Source organism: Macrobrachium nipponense, chromosome 49, assembly GCF_015104395.2.
Source record: "Macrobrachium nipponense isolate FS-2020 chromosome 49, ASM1510439v2, whole genome shotgun sequence".
Lineage (NCBI taxonomy): Eukaryota > Metazoa > Arthropoda > Malacostraca > Decapoda > Palaemonidae > Macrobrachium > Macrobrachium nipponense.
The window spans coordinates 2,485,176-2,502,132 of record NC_087224.1 but is presented as its reverse complement, the minus strand read 5'-3'; the positions used below and the strand labels follow the sequence as shown (position 1 = coordinate 2,502,132).

Sequence of the window (16,957 nt, the reverse complement as noted above, 5' to 3'; positions counted from 1 at the left end):
CTCCGCATATTTCACATCCTACAACAAGTATGGCGCTGGCTCCTTGATTCCAGGCATGGCATCCATAAACTACATCGGCAAGAGCTTATGGGTATGATGAAGTCCCTTGTATATGCAAAGTCAAGGGATGAATTTGGGGAATTGTGGAAGAATGCTGAAGCCAATTCTCTTCTAGAGAAATACCCCAAATTTAGAAGGTACGTACTTAAAGTACTTTTATTTATTTTCATGTTTAATTAATTTTCCTACAATATAAAGAGAGGTCACAAATTATAAGTATAATTGAACTTATTTTTTCCTTTTCTTAGTTTCCTGAATATACTGTTTTTTTTTATTTCAGTTATCTAACCACCCTGGTACAAAGGAGAGAAGAATGGGCAATCGCTTTCCGAGCTGGAGTGATTTTGCGTGGGCACCACACTAATAATTATGCAGTCAACAATGTCCATAATTAAGGATACAGTGCTCAATAGGTAAGGGGGTGAATTAATTACCAAAAAATATATGGTACACGTAAGAAAAATATGAAATTCATAATTTCCCCCATAAGACAAAAAACATCCATCAACAGCCAAAACTTTACTTAAAGGTGCCTAAAAATTTAATTCAATTTATGGTGCAGAAAAGTTGGAGCTGTAACTTCAAGGAAACAATAGAGGCATCATAAAACATGTTTTTGCTACATTCTTGTAATGTCTTCAGACCCATTATGTATTGTAATATTTTTACCATCATTTCAGATGCAAGGCCTACAACACTACACAGCTGATGGTCCTCATGGTGGAGATTTTTTATGGCTACATGAGGCACAGGTTGGTGGATGTAGCATTGGGCAAACAACGGGTGAAATCCATCACTGTTGACAAGATAGGAATTGGCGCAGTTAAGTCCTTTGGTGGTGGGCTATACTCTATGCAAAGCCAGTCTGATCAAACAAAGGTATATGAAGTAGACCTCACCATCGGCATGTGCACATGCGTGAAAGGGCAAGATGGGGCCACCTGCAAGCATCAGATTGCAGGTGCAGACTACAGTATGACTGCAGTGCCCCAAATGTTTGTGATGACCAGTAGCAGTCGGCAGTCATTGGCAGCCGTAGCTGTTGGTTCAGAAAAAGCCCCGAAGGAAAGTTTTTTTAAAGGTTTGACTGAGGTAGAAGACAATGAAGATGAAAGCAATGGAGGAAATAGAACATTGGCAGCCCCAGCCCTAGCTGTTGGTGCAGAAAAAACTCTGAAAGAAAGTTTTCTTAAAGGTTTGAATGAGGTAGAAGACAATGAAGAGGAAAGCAATGGAGGAAATAGAATAAATAAAAGGATGGAAACCAATGCAAGAGAGTTAGAAAATACCAATGAAAATATTGCTGACGACACTAGTGACCTAACAGCTAAATCAAAAGTAGTAGTCGAGGCATTAGTTGAAACAACTGCGCAGTATGGTAATTCAGAAACCGAAGTGGCCCTGCAGAAATTCCTTCGGCGAATACGTTCAGTTAAAACTACAAATCAGCTGACCAACTTGCTGAATTGTGCAGGCTCATCGATGACTTATAGTGGAGCTGGTCGTGGCAAGATTCCTTGCCAACCAGCTACAATTAGCAAGATGATCCCCAGGAATGCCTAGAGGAGCAGCCCCCATCGGTAAAGGACGTCGACCAGCATCAGTTCTGTCATTCAACCCAAAGCGTCCCCGTAACCTAATGCTAAGTCACATGGCAGTGGTCACTGAGCCAGAGGGTAACTGAAGTAAGTTGCTGCTAAAATGTTATGAGCTGGACTCTGCTTTATACCTTTTTTCTCATCCCTCAAGTACTTCTTGTGAGTTAAAAATATATATAAAAAAACTCAACATTTACCTATTTATTATGTATTTCAATGCAGTTTGTTTTACTCGACTTTCATTATTGGGAGCTCATCCCTAAAGTACTTCTTGCGTTAAAAATGTGTAAAGAAGAAACTGAATATTTACCTATATTTTATTTCAATGCAGTTTGTTTTATTTGAATTTTATTAGTGTATAAATATAAGTCTGAGCTCATTAAGTCCGTTTTAGCCCCAAAGGATCTGTACTGTGCAGTGTGGGATATGGTAAGAAGATTAAAGCATTATTGCAAGCCTAGAGAATATGATTTTGTTTGTATATGTACTTGCTACAACCTGTACTTTGTCAGTTCCCTGAAGGAGACCTCTGTGGTTGGTTGAAACGAGTTGGAATCTAAACCTCATGTCCCAGGACCGAGTTCTCATTTATCTCCTTATAACCACACCTGTCAAAAATGAACTCTCAACATGTATGTATGTATGTATGTATATATATTCTAGTAAATTTATGCATCAGTTCTGCTCTAGTTCAGCTTCAGCTCAGTAAGAAGTCTACTGTAACTCCATAAAATTATTTTTACACAGTGAATGACAAGTACGAAGGGTTTGCTAAATATATTAAATGAATTAAACAATTAGTGTATTTTTTGTACACAGTGAATTTAAAGCAAAATTAATGTAAGGGCTTGCTAAAAATGTTGAAATCTAATTTATATTACCACTTTTTATTTATTTGTACACTATATGAAAAGTAAAAATCAAAAGCGCAAAATTTTCAATAAAAAAATATATTTGTACTCAATGAATGACAAGTACCAAACAATAAGGACATCTGGAAGTTCATCAAACGGAATCCACTTCAAAAAAGCAATTTTTTTTACTACAGCTTAACTATCAAGTACACCTTGAATAACAACCTTATTTTTTGAGATTAGCTAGCTACTGACAGGATGAGTTTGTCAAGTAACTATACATATTAGTTACAGTAGGCTAACTTAGATCACTAAAACAAACAATAGCGTAGGTTTCCTTAACCTTAAGAAGGGCACATTCGCTCTTGAAGTAATTTAATAAATGAAGCTGATACTGTGTCCCTGTAAATAGCAGGGACTATATCAGTCTGAGCTGATTCCTGTTCATGACCTAATAATGACCAGTATATTGTTTGATTCATCCCATGAGTTACCGCAACTGTTTATAAATGGCTTTAAACATGCATTTTCACGTATATAAATTAGAAATTCGAGATGTGAAAATATTATTTATAAGAGGGAGAGTAACGCATAATATATTTCAAGGTGTATCTCATTTAAAGAATATATTGTTGTTAAATTAGTGTTGCATTATGTTTAGATATATCTGACTAAAATGCATATGTCATACAACCCGTAAACTGTGAAATTAGGAAGTTTTCCTTCATCATCGTGACTGGCATTGATGGATATGTGACTAGGAGCTAAAAGGCGTGGCTTGTGACGTCATGGATCAGCTCACGCGCTTTGATTGGTTCTAATTTTCCCCATCCCTATCTTCTTCCAGACTTGGGAAATATGCGTCCGGCGAGGCGAGGATGTCTGTCAGAACAGCTTTCCTGAAGTTTGACTGAGCGGACAGGATATGTACAGAACTTCAGGTCCAGGAGGTTTCATTTGGTAGTCGACCATGTAAGACTCCACAGCGACCGTATTATTTTACATAATAATTTCAAATTTCGTAAACGATATTGTTTTGTTTATCATTATTACTGAATAAACATTTCCATGGTATTTCTCTTAATTTTCTCAAATTATGCTATTTTTATGCCAAATGTCCCTGAATTATGCTAAAATTATGCTAAATTGACGAGTATGCTAAATATTATGCTAGTTTAGGAAATTACGCTCAAATTATGCTAAAAGCATAAAATTATGCTAGATCTGGTAACACTGCTTGTCAAGTTACAATAATGTCCTAACAGCTTTAAAATTTATTTAAGTCAATATTTTGTCAATTATAAGCTATTTAAGCATACATTAAGCTTTAAAACAGTATATGAATAATTTTAAAAATATTCAAAATCTCACAAATGTCACAGAAGTTACACTCTTTATAATATAACCACTTCCTTTGCTACTTTCTAAAGACGTATGGACCATAGTTGGTACAGCTACACAGAAAGAACTTTAAATAAATACGATTATTTCTCCATAAACTGAGTTTTAAAAAGGTTATTTCTCCTTAACCTGAATTCTAGAATGATTGAAGCCTTATTCCTTCAATGTTTCATTATTTATTCGATGTTAAAAGAAAAAGTATAGGATAATTGTTGGCTATGAAAAATAATAATTGGCAACTCTTAATGTTTACGGAGCGTCAGGTTTGACAGAATAGTTTAAAGAATGAAGACGAGCTTTTTATTATTATATATTTAAAAACGTAGCCAGTGTACAAAGTGCACAAACTCCTTAACTAATCAGATATGAAATAATACATAGCTCATTTAGCAAATCTGTTATCCAACCAAAGGTAGCTATTATAATAAAAATATATTAACGATAATTATTATTTGAAATTAACTTCTTTAAATAGGTTGAAGACAGTTGTGTTAAAGTGCTTGAACTATTAATAATATGAACTTAGTTTGAAACTAAATACTGATTGATAGATGTCAAGGGAGGTTAACAGAAATTATAATGGGACGTCTAAAATATTTGCATTAATATCCACTCGTTCGAATTAGGATGAATTTACACTTAAACATTGTGTGTCCTAATTCCGTGATTATAACAATGAAATAGGGCATATTCACGACATATATAATTCCACTGAAAGCTTTATTTTAATAATGTGGGGTTAGGTTAATGATATAACGTTTTCCATTACAGTGCTTTATAAATGTTTCCTGAATTGCTATTTATTTTAAAATTACAGAAAAGTTACAAGAAATTGGTAATTCTAATTAATGACAAGGACACAACGAAAGTCTTTTTTTTAGATAAGAGAAGCTTGTGGCTTTATCAGGAATACTGATATAACCACCCCCCTTTCTCTCTCTCTCTCTATCTCTCTCTCTCTCTCTCTCGCAACCAACCTAGTTTTAGTGTAGTGTATACATTTCCCATTATTCCCACATGAAAAGTGATAAATTGTGCCTACATAGTGATTTCTAGTACAAATGTTGTTACTAAAAGTATTCTGCTACTACTTATCTGGGCTGCAAGATTGTGAAACTTATGCATTCTAAAGATGAAAACTAATCTCTACACAATAAGCCTAAGGCCTAGGCATTATTAAAAATTAGATAGTCATGATTCAAAACACATTTCATAATCATTGGGAATGTTTTGAAAGAAGTGTTTTAATTGCAACACTTCACAGTGTGATAATGTAGTGTTTATTAAACAGTGTTTCTCCCTCAGTGCAACATACATTTACCTCGAGAGCGCAATGATCCAGTAGACGATATTGAAAACGCCAACTGTAAATGGGACCATGACTTTGCCAAAACTCAAGATGCCTGCAGGGGTAAACCTGACTCTGTTACCCCCAACTGGGATCTTATTATGACCTTTTCCTTTCAGGCTGCTATCAGACTTTCCCTTGCTGGATGCTGAGACAAAACCCTGGCCCTGGGCTCAGGCTGCTGCGAGGCGCCATTCTTCGCGAGGTTTCCCACAGCCTCCTGGTTCACCCTGTCGACGTAGATGGAAGCCGTGTGGATGAGGATCACCGTGAAGATCGTGACGATGCAGAAGAAGAGCCAGATGTCGACCATCTTGAAGTAGGATGTCTTCGGGAGCGTCTCCGAAGTCTGCGTCAGTAGGGACGACAACACGAGGAGCGATGTCAGGGATACCATGATGCGGTCCTGCCCCGGTAATAAAATAATGATTCAGCTTTCAGTTTATAAGGCAGTGTGGAGCCTGTCCCTAGGCCTAGATGTACTACAGGGTTCCACAACCATCAGATTTTTGCTCTTCTCTAAAGAGATACTCCAGTTGCATTTAACCAGTTTCCTTCCACCTCCTGCAAGCAATTGCTGCTCATTCTTACTGCCTTCATAACCTCAGCTTCAACAAGCTCTAATAATTGATTTGTATGTCAGAACTACTTTGGACTTCCATGAGACTTGCCTCTGGCTTTGTCCTTATCAGACATAGTTCATCATCTGTCAGGAGTGTGTTGCCAAGGTAAACTATATTATTTGCATTTTTTAAGGTCTGGTCTCCGTCAAAACCACTGTGTGGTCCTAGAGCCAGTTTGAACCTGTCCATCTGTTGTCACAATCCCCCGACCCCCCTGAAATTCTGAAATTCCCCTCTAAGGGGAATTCCCTCCCTGGTTGAGAACCACTGGGTTAGACTATGACTAAGTTTTACTCAGTAAATGACCTAATAATTGTTAATTTCTGGTAAATTCAAGTCAACCTTGATAAAATTCTGCAAGTAATACTGTTAATATGGTAAAATATTGTGTATTGTCTCTAATAGAAGATTTAAAAAAAAAAATGTTATAAATACAACAAATTCAAGGAAAATAATTTTGGATACTCACGTTAAAATCTTCAACGCCAAAGAAGAAAGACAAGTAAGCGATGACAATCATGATTGATGTTGGCAGGTACGTAGCCACTAGGTGATATCCACTTTGGCGTATGAAGATCAGCTGAACCTGTTGAGAATTGTGTGTTATTCAGCATAACTTTTACTATCTATGAAGATAATAATACTGTAACCATGACAATATAGCTCCATACCTTATCAATCTAAATAGACTGTAAAAGCATGGTGTAATTCTACTTAAATAACGATTAGTCTAACTATAGGTCTTGGGCTGGTGGGCATCACTGTGACTCTAAGACTAACCTGAAGTCCGCTGAAACTGGAATTCTGGGCTGTGGACTCCATGGAAATTTCCCCAACCACATATTCCACCAACTGGCGTCGACCTGAGAAGTGGACGTGACCCGGTACCAACTCCATGTATGAACTGGTGGTGAACTGGCTCTCAAATTCCATTGAGCAGCTCTGTCAGATCAGACAAGGGACAGTGTTGTGTATCTGTAGATGCTGCACTATACTCTGTTTTTTTCCATCTGTCCATCCGCCTGTGGTGTTTTCGCATGGTAACACTGCGTCTCGGGCTTTAAATAGTTACGCTATGTGTATAGGTAAATAAAAGGATATCTGGGTGTACATTTGCAACTGAAAAGTGTTTTAATAATTTAATGAATGCGAATTACACTGTTAATGCTCGAAATAGGATATTATTTAAAGGCCGGGACGCAGTGTTACCATGCACAAACACCACAGCCGGATGGACGGATGGAAAAAAAAAATTATAGTTAAGAAACTGCAGTGTATTTTCCCTAGACATGAAAGTGATTTCATTGTCAACTAGAAATATCAGAAAGCTGTGAATTAGGTAGACCAGTTACGACATTTCCAACTCCAATAACTAACCTGCGTGTCAAACGGGTACCTGTTGAGATCGAAGGCGCACCCATACCGTACGTGATACTTCCTCTCCAGGATAAGAGGGGCATCCCCACCATTAAATAGATCCACTGTTTGAATTTGAGGCAGAATTATGAAGTCAATTCACTGTATGTCTGCTGTCATTGCTAGTACTACAGAGAAATGTTTGTACAGCACTTATTGTCTCAAATATCACAAATAAACATTACTATTTGCATTTACATGTCTGTGAGTGTAACAAAGTTGCGTGGGTTGAAGTTTTTACAAATATTGTATAATTGTATAAATCATGCAATATGCTTTTGTTACCACACAATAATAATTAATAATTAGACTTGATAGCTGTAACTGAACACTGAATGAACATTATTAGATAATGGTGACTAATCATTAGCAAGTCATTCCTAGCATCATCCAGGTATCATATGGACCCTTAATCATGATCATATTCCTTAGTATACGTGACATGAAAATGGATTGATTTCATGAAAATATGTTGAGAAACAACAATGATGACTGCTGCGTCTAATCCAGGACTCTATAAACTTTAATTGTCTATGAATGTCTAACCACCCTTTTATTACAACTACACAAATTGGAAACCCTTACCTGTTGTCAATGGTGCCCTCTGTCTGCAAACATGTCATTAGGCTATTAAGATCCCGTAAGTACAAAAATGTACTATTTAATTACCCACCCAAAGCAGATGAATATAAAATAGAACAAAATGATTAACAAGTCATAGTGACAAAAACCCAAATCTGCCCACAAAGAAAACTAGTAAGTTATCATCCTACCCTCCTGACTAAGAATTCACTCCCAGACCCAGAATGTCAATAGGTTCATTGTATTAGTCAGGTTAGAGAATCCCGTCTCTAATACCATGGAATAGAACCCATCTTTAAGATGGGGTTTTCTCTCCCGACACCTGGCGTATACCAAACTGACCTCTTTCTTCTCACCAAAAAGGAATGTGGCTCTCCCGACACTGGCGTATACAAAACTGATCTCTTTCTCTCATCAAAAGGAATGTGGCTCCCGCAAGTGCCCTGGTCGATTTAGAACCTGTAACATCCAATATAAACGAAAATGTACATACTTGACACATCCAAGCTGTCTTGACGACAAGACGAGCAGTCTCCCGATTAAATGCTACGTATCAAATTCCTTCATTCAAGAAAGCTGCCACTACAGCTCAGTCTGTCTCCAAGCAAGACAGATATGTGATTCACTAACATTACACACTTGTAAGATGGCTCGGCCAACCTATGTCCTTTGTGCACTCCTGCTCGCACACCACATCAGCAACTAATGCAAATGTATCAATTTACCACATGACTTAAGGCTTACCTCCGTTGCTGGAGCCCCTTGTGCTTCGTCGAATGCACAAAGTTTAAGAACTCTTAGCGCACAAATTGTGATCAGTATAGCACCTAACATGATCATTAAATATTGGTAATTGTGTAACGTTTAACTAAATGAAAGGCTCCCTCCTCATAGCCCACTAAGATAACTCAGAACTCGACGAAATAGTTGTAGACGCAGGTCAAGTGCGTAAACCAACTCGAAACAACTCAGCACGTGCCATTATTCAGCGTCTGCGACCCTCGTGAGTGTATCCAACACCCTCTCGTCGCGAAACTGTAGATTCAAAGTTTTCTGCTGAAGGAAATGTGGTCACCACCCCCTTGTCAAGGAAATATCCCGTGACTTCCATGCAAGTGCTACTCGCACCCGCCTCATCGAAGATTGTAGACTCCTGATTTATCCCAGAACGTATCCTGAGACGATAATATCGAAGACATCCTCATCCTTTGCAAAGGCAGTCCATTGAAACGCCACTCGTGTGTAGACTTGACTCGACCTCTGGTACAGTAGAACGAAGTCGTTTACATCACCACCATCACGTAAAGTTGGGAATTCTCTAAAGTCATTGTGTGTCCGTATTTAAAAGGTCTACATGGTCATAAAATAACTAAAGTCTTGCTTTACCCCACAAATCCGTCATTAATAAATATACTCAATCTACTAGTCAAATATTAAAAATTCCTCGCTAAACAAAATATAATCTTTACCCACTAAATCCTCACAAATAATCCCATATATGACAAACACGCTATCAAAAGAGAACCCATAATGCCTAACAGCAAAAACCCCTTTTATGGTTTATATAAATAACCTCCATAAAATATAATGCCGAACACCCCTTCTATCTAACTCACATACCCTGACAAGTTATATCTCCTATCTAAAATGGAAGTGCTTTTTAGAGCTTAACCACCATTACAACATCTTGTACATCTTCGTAAAGAAAAAGGAAAAAAGGAGAAAAAGAAAAATAAAATTAACAACAATAATAAGTGAACTTTCCCCCATTACACAGTGCACATAAGAGAAAAAGAAACATATATAATTCAATATCTTTCCCAAAACGGAATGTGTACCATTACGGAATTTGCTACCGCAGCAATCCCATCGACCAGAAACGACCGGAAAAGAATCCCCTTACATAATACATTCCCGTGGAATACCATAATCAACATCTACGAGAATAGTGCAAATCCCCGAGTAATCAATTCCAAAGGGAAAAATCTGCAACCGGATTCATTACAGCAACATTAGCAAAAAATCCACCTGTGAACACCTCAGGTGCTTCGAACTGCAGCATAGTCAGACTCGCAACGCCAAAAACTCATGATTTTCAAAAAAATGTTCTATACTGAAACCACATCAGCACATTTCAAAAAACTATCTCCAGGACATGACCAAGGTGCTCCAAAATTATCTTGAAGACAACTCTCCCCTAAACGATACTACCCAAATATATAAAAAAAACTATCGCCTATTCGAATAAAAAAACTACGATAAACTCAATTCCATAATTATATACCACCAAAAAAAGAGAAAGTCACCCCCAAGGATTAATGCCATCTCCTTATATATATATATATAAATCACCATCTTAATAATAGCACCACTCCAGTGATAAAAATATTTTCTCCATTTAATTAATAACCCAACGCAAAAAAAATCATCCCCCAAATAATTGTCCTTAAATCATAACTCTGCCACTGACATTACCCGAATTATATAAACCCAATGTCATCCATTCGGCTGTGAAACCCCGCACAAAAAATTCAGCCCCAAATATCATACACAGGAATAATCACATGTTTATCATCACGTTTCTTCAGCTAAAACAAAAAATTGCCGTATTACAATAACTCCCCACGTAAAATATTAACCCCGAAATCTTACGCTAAAACGCCGCAGATTTGCGCATAATAAAAAAAAAACAGTAGAAGGAAATAAAAGAGAGAGAGAGAAAAGAAAATGTAAAAGCATTCCGCCACCAAATTGCAAAAAAACAGAAAACAAGAAAAAAAGGAAAAAAATGCAATTGTGCGACAATATAATAATCACCACAACCAATTCTTTTCAATTTCGAGATATGTGTTAACCTCGACCGACCTGTTTTTTCCTCTAAGACTACAAATCTGTTTCCAATTTTCTCTTTAATGACTTTAAAAGGACTTCAAACTTCGGGCCTAGCTTGTAATTTAGTTCATTTCTCACGTTAAGTTTTAAAAAATGCCTTGTCTCCGACATTGATCTTGGGATCAGATGTTTTACTATTACTCTTCTGTACCATATCTCTGGTTGTGGATTTTCGAGATTACGGCTGAGACCAGCTCTCTCGCGTGGATACCAACGCCTATGATCATGTCCCCTTGCCCCATGATGAGGGGTATAGTTAGCCAAATCAAAAGTGGCCTCGTTGCTGGACAACCAAACCAAACTTCATGGGGAATTTTAATGGAATCAGCTAACCATAGTGTTATGACTAATGTTCTAACAACATTAAACATTCTGTCCCAATTCTTAATCTTACCACTAACAGTTTTCCTGAGGGGCCTCAACACTTTCCCTGGTTTTGCTCATTTCGCACAACCCATTAGCCTTGGGTCTGTATGGAATAATTGTTATACTTTCTGTATCCCCATGACTTCAGCTAAACATTCCAAGGTATTGTTCACAAATTCTCTTCCATTGTCGGTTAATAGAACTTCGGGTGAGCCATATCTGCAAATGATACCATTGAAAAACGCTATGGCTACTTCTTCGGCCGTTTTATGCTTAAGTGCGGGAATATTCTACTATCCTTGAAAGTTCATCTATTATCACTAACAAAGTAAGGTTGTTCGCATACCTAGACTCACAAAAATTCCCCAGGTATCCATATATATTCTCTGCTGAAAAGGTCTTACCCTCAGTCATAGGATACGATCCTAATTTCTGGCATGAAGTTTGTCCTTGCAGGCTTACATGTGTTTTATATACGTACAATTCCTTACAAAATTTTCCACATCTTTCCCCATAATTTTACCTCAAAATGTATTTAGCAGGAACCTCATCACACGTTTTTTCTATTCCCAAGTGTGGACTACCAAACCTGCAATGAACTATATCCAAAACCACTGGAATTAGGAACTTCGGAATTACGATCTGTGTCGTATCTCCTTTACTTTCACTGGTTCTCAAACTGATATTTAATTTTCCTAACCAATAGATTACCTTCTAACTCCAAACCCGAAAAAGGCAAACTTATAACGTTTCCTAACTAATTCCCCTCTTAGAAACGCTTTTTTGCATCTGCTAAAATCTCGTCTTCATCTTGTCTTTGCTCAATGAGAGGTATATCCCATTGTATGGCCTCGCTAGTGACTTGCGCGACTTGGAATCCTTCCGTGTCGTGAAAACTCCTACTGAGAGCATCAGCAACTATGTTAAATTTGCCCTCCATATATTTGAGCTTTGCATCAAAATCTCTGATAGTTAAAAACCATAGAGCTCTTTTAGGCGACAAATCGGGTTTATTAAAAAGATCCAGTAATGGCTTGTGGTCTGTAAGAATTTCTACTTTATTCCCCGTCAGTAACATTTTAAAATGAACTAAGCTCGACACTATTGCAAAGGCCTTCTTTATCTATGGTGGCCATGGACTTCTCGTTGCTGCCCTTTGTCCTGAACTTCCTGCTATAAAAGCTATAGGATGGAATTTCCATCGAACTTTGCATAAGGCAAGCACCTATACCTTCCTGGCTTGCATCAGTCACTAATGTAAAAGATTCACTAAAATCTGGAAAACTTCAAAACAGGGGTGGATTCATTTAGCGCGTCCTTGAGCTTTTGAAAAACTCTCCGCCTGGGGTTCCTTCCATTGAAATTGAACATCTTCCCGCAATACATCAGTTAGGGGAGCTGCTATATTTAGAAGAACCCACTTTCAGACAAACCTCCTGCAAGAAACTGGGCGATACCCCAGGGGAAAATGGACTTAATCTCTTTCTTTGATCTGGGGTGGCGAAAATTCGCTATTTGCTTTTACTTTATCGTCATTTACTCTAACCCCTTCCTTATATATGACGTGGCCTAGATATGTGATCTGCTTTTTCAAGAACAAACACTTGGCTAGCTTAATTTTCAACCCCGCAAATCTAAGCCTCCTAAATACTTCTGTAAGCACTTCCAGGTGTTGCGCGATCGTGTCCGTTGCGATCAGGATGTCATCCATATACACAAAAACATTCTTGCCCAATAACCCGTGCAAAACTGTGTTCACCAACCTGGTAAAGGTCATCGGACTGCCCGATAAACCGAAGGGCATTCACGTAAATTCATAGTGTCCCTTGGGCACTGAAAATGTGATATATTCCTTGCTACTCTCACTAAGAGGGACCTGTAAGAAACCCTGCGCCAAATCAATTGAGCTATAAATATTACGTCCCTCAATTTCAACAAAAGGATCTGGTATGCACGCGACTGGATAGCGGTCAGGGATCGTCTTTTCATTTAAACGTCTAAAATCGACGCATACACGGACAGAACTGTCTTTCTTAGGCACCGCTAATAAGGGGAAGTTGAAAGGAGACACGCTAGGTCTAATGATTCCTTCTTCCTCACATCTTTTAACCTCTTTCTCTACCTGTTCTCTAATTATGAAAGGTATGCGATATGCAGGAATATAAATAGGTTTTGTGCCACTCTCCAAATTTACCTTATACTCTAACACATTAGTCAAACCCCAATTTATCACCTTATAAGGCTTACCTATCCCCAAAATTCTGCTAAGAGCCCGCTGTATCGCTTCAACGTGTTCGCTATATCTGCATTAGCTAAATGTTCTCTAAATATTCGTTTCCTTGATTACATTTCTGCCTCCGAAAACTCAGGTTTCCCCTCTATGATAGCCACTGAACCACTATCACAACTCCAATCTTGGAAATCCAATATATATGTATTCTTCTGGTATCTCCTAACTGTATCATTACAGTTTAGCAACTCTAACCACGTAAACCCATCCTTGGATACACTGTTCACCGATGCCGTGCTAACAACCCCTCTAAGCTTCTCATTATTTTCAATAACACACACATCTGTGGGTTTTCTCATTTCCTTCAATTTAACTTTTACCATAGTCTTCGAACCAGGTAGTAACATACTATCTTCGGATAAAACACCTCTATATTTGTGGTTAGTACCGCCCCTTTCCACCGCCCCATACACATTACCACCCCCAGTATCATCCCCAGCATTGTTAGTATCAGAAATAACATCAATATTAGTATCAACATCACCATCCAAAGTATCATCACCACCATTGTTATCACTGTGAACTCTGATAGAACCCCCGTAATCATTTCCCATATCAGCAACGTGGGTTTTAATATTACCTTTCTCCATAACACTCGTATCACTGCCATTAATATCACCGAGCACATCTCCTCTTTCAATAACCTCCATGTCCTCCGTTCTAATCACGTCCTCATAAGGCAGAAAAACACCAGGTATCCCAACTGTTATCCCATTAAGACCTGCATGGATCGAAATCTTGTGTCTTCTACAAGCAGGATGACCCAGCAAAAGTCTGTTGCCCAACGCAATTCCTTTCATTACCAAAAATGGTTCTGTTAGCACTCTGTTACCGAGAGTAAACTGTATTTGAACACAACCCAGGGTATTTAATCTATGGGCTTGCACATCACGCACCGTCTCCGTTGAGGGTTGCAAAGGGTAATTGGAAGACATGGATTGATACAAATTATAGTCCATTAAATTTATAGATGCCCCCGAGTCTATAAATATCAGGATATCCACATCCCCTACTGTTCCATAGACTATAGGCCTGGGCTCTGGGGCGTCCCCCACGAGACCACAATGGCACGTACCAATCACCCGTACCCTTTTTGTTGATCAGGCTTCCAAAAATTTCACCGATCTCTTTGCCCTCTGGTTTGACCTGCCTGGGAAGTTCTCACATTATAATTACCAGAACCATGAGGTGTAGGCCTCACATCTCTCCATATCTGAGACGGACAAGACTGCCAATAATGATCGGTACTCTTACACATTCCACAATATAACCCTTTAACTACATTTCTTTGGATGCCCTGGTTTATTGCAGTTGAAACAGCGCAACTGCTGTTGCTTTTTGATCGATCGATCTTTTGTTATATTCAACTTTTTCGCCGACAGACGGGGAGGAGAAAATTCTGTCTCTTTGCACTCTATCCCTCGGGCCTGTCCCATTAAAATTGTGCTATCTACAGTGGGACATTTAGACCATATTTTTTTTTCAATCAATTTGGCATAAAAGTAATTCTTCGTCTGAAGTAGGTTCAATCTTTTCATCAAGCTATTCACTATCGCATCCGGTACATCGTGCAAGAGCAGGGAAAAATAGATCAGTTTATGAATGTTCTCAATAGAGACATTACTCCCTGTAACTCATTTAGATGTTTTAAATTTTCCTACCCAATCCGCCACTGCGTCAAAAAGTTTTGAACTATGTTCTATGAGGCTATTAGTGCCCTTCCATAGTTTATAAAAAAGACCCGAAGGTCCCTCACCATATCTCCGTGTTCCCTTTGAGCCATAAGCTGTTTTCAAAAATGCTTGCAAATCTGTCCTGGTATGACATTTTGTAAATTGGAAACTCCTGCAACGATGGGAGAGATCTCCCCTATTGAAATCTAGCAAAGCTTTCGCCTCTCTAAATGCCTCTATATCGTCTGATATATTCTTTCCAGCTAAATAATTATTCACTCCTTCAATGAAAATTCGTACAGGTTTTGATAGAACACCATCTACCATCCCTCTGAAAGGACTCACGCCCGCACTCACATTCGTTACGTGATGTAGTAGCGTTGTGGTACTCTTAGTATCCGCCATCTTTCTTTCTTTTTATTCTTTCCGAAAAAGCTTGTCTTTTCTTGTTCTATAAGATTCCCCCACCCAGAATCTCAATTAACGCATCAATGTGATTCTATATACACAAAACCCAATCCAGAAAATTAATACAAATTTTCCCCCAATAATGGATAACAAAAGGCAAACGAGCCCCACGCCCAGTATATCATCCCAAAAAAGCAACAACAACCAAAAATCGGGAGGGAATAAAAAAAAAAAAATGCAAAACGCTCACTAAGTGATCCACCCCGGCGACACCAAGCTCACACACACCAACTCTCTCTCTCTCTCTCTCTCTCTCTCTCTCTCTCTCTCTCAGGGCGTGACTCGCAACAAAAAAACTCTGCTCGAGTAAATTCGCCACAAACATACAAAAGGAATATAAACAACAAAAACAAAAAAGTAAAAAAAAAAATTAAAGATAAAAAGGAGAAAATAAGAAAGAAAGCTTGAAAATACACTCACATATGACTGGAAACCGAATTCGTATAAGCACCGGAAATATGCGTGACCTGTTTACCACACTCGTGAAACACTTTAATACGTCGAAAATTAAACTTTTTCCCTTCACGTTTTAAAACACTGGTTTTCAAGAATCACAAGATGGCTGACACTGACTTAGTCAGAGAGATGTACAGCTTCTCAATGCCCAACCCACTGAATCAGCAAAAAGAGCCCCGAGTTGCCTGTGACATGATTATAACCCCTTTTCCTACCAAAAAAACATCTATGTCTAACTAGTCACCAGTCTCTTTGTTAGCGTACCTACAGCTTATAAAATATATAAAAAGCCTCTTAAACCGCTGCCACCACTCTAACCACTCTTTTATTAAAATTACACAAATTGGAAACCCTTACCCTGTTGTCAATGGTGCCCTCTGTCTGCAAACATGTCATTAGGCTATTAAGATCCGTAAGTACAAAAATATACTATTTATTACCCAAAGCAGATAAATATAAAATAGAACAAAATGGTTAACAAGTCATAGTGACAAAAACCCAAATCTGCCCACAAAGAAAACTAGTAAGTTTTCATTCTACCCTCCTGACTAAGAATTCACTCCCAGATCCAGAATGTCAATAGGTTCATTGTATTAGCCAGGTTAAAGAATCCCTTCTCTAATACCATGGAATAGAACCCATCTTTAAGATGGGGTTTTCTCTCCCGACACCTGGCGTATACCAAACTGACCTCTTTCTTCTCACCAAAAGGAATGTGGCTCTCGCAAGTGCCCTGGTCGATTAGACCTGTAACATCCGTACAAACGAATGTACATACTTGACACACTCCAAGCTGTCTTGACGACAAGATGAGCAAGTCTCCGATTAAAATGCTTACGTATCAAATTCCTTCATCAAGAAAGCGGCCCCTACAGCTCAGTCTGTCTCCAAAACACATGATATGTAATCACCAACATTACACACTTGTAA

General features: G+C 38.3%; 2 protein-coding genes across 2 annotated transcripts in view; one reads left to right on the top strand and one right to left on the bottom strand.

The window, feature by feature from the left end:
* Positions 1-346: 346 nt before the first annotated feature.
* LOC135205213 (uncharacterized) lies at positions 347-1,796 on the top strand. Its single transcript, XM_064235572.1, has 2 exons — positions 347-473; positions 741-1,796. Exons 1-2 carry the CDS (start codon positions 430-432, stop codon positions 1,621-1,623), a joined length of 927 nt encoding a protein of 308 aa, XP_064091642.1. The 5' UTR covers positions 347-429; the 3' UTR covers positions 1,624-1,796.
* Positions 1,797-4,907: 3,111 nt separating this feature from the next.
* LOC135205179 (uncharacterized) overlaps positions 4,908-16,957 on the bottom strand; it is a 46,036-nt gene continuing 33,986 nt past the window's right edge. The window contains exons 13-17 of the mRNA XM_064235543.1: positions 7,262-7,365; positions 6,665-6,826; positions 6,354-6,470; positions 5,476-5,667; positions 4,908-5,392 (exon numbers count right to left, since the gene is read on the bottom strand). Of these exons, the coding sequence (XP_064091613.1) occupies positions 5,231-5,392; positions 5,476-5,667; positions 6,354-6,470; positions 6,665-6,826; positions 7,262-7,365 (737 nt within the window). The 3' untranslated portion in view covers positions 4,908-5,230. The remainder of the gene's footprint in view (positions 5,393-5,475; positions 5,668-6,353; positions 6,471-6,664; positions 6,827-7,261; positions 7,366-16,957) is intronic.

Coding starts and splice junctions, on each gene's coding strand:
- LOC135205213 (XM_064235572.1), top strand. CDS start 430: ATGCAGTCAACAATGTCCATAATTAAGGATACAGTGCTCAATAG. Junction 474..740: donor AAGGATACAGTGCTCAATAG/GTAAGGGGGTGA, acceptor CCATCATTTCAG/ATGCAAGGCCTACAACACTA.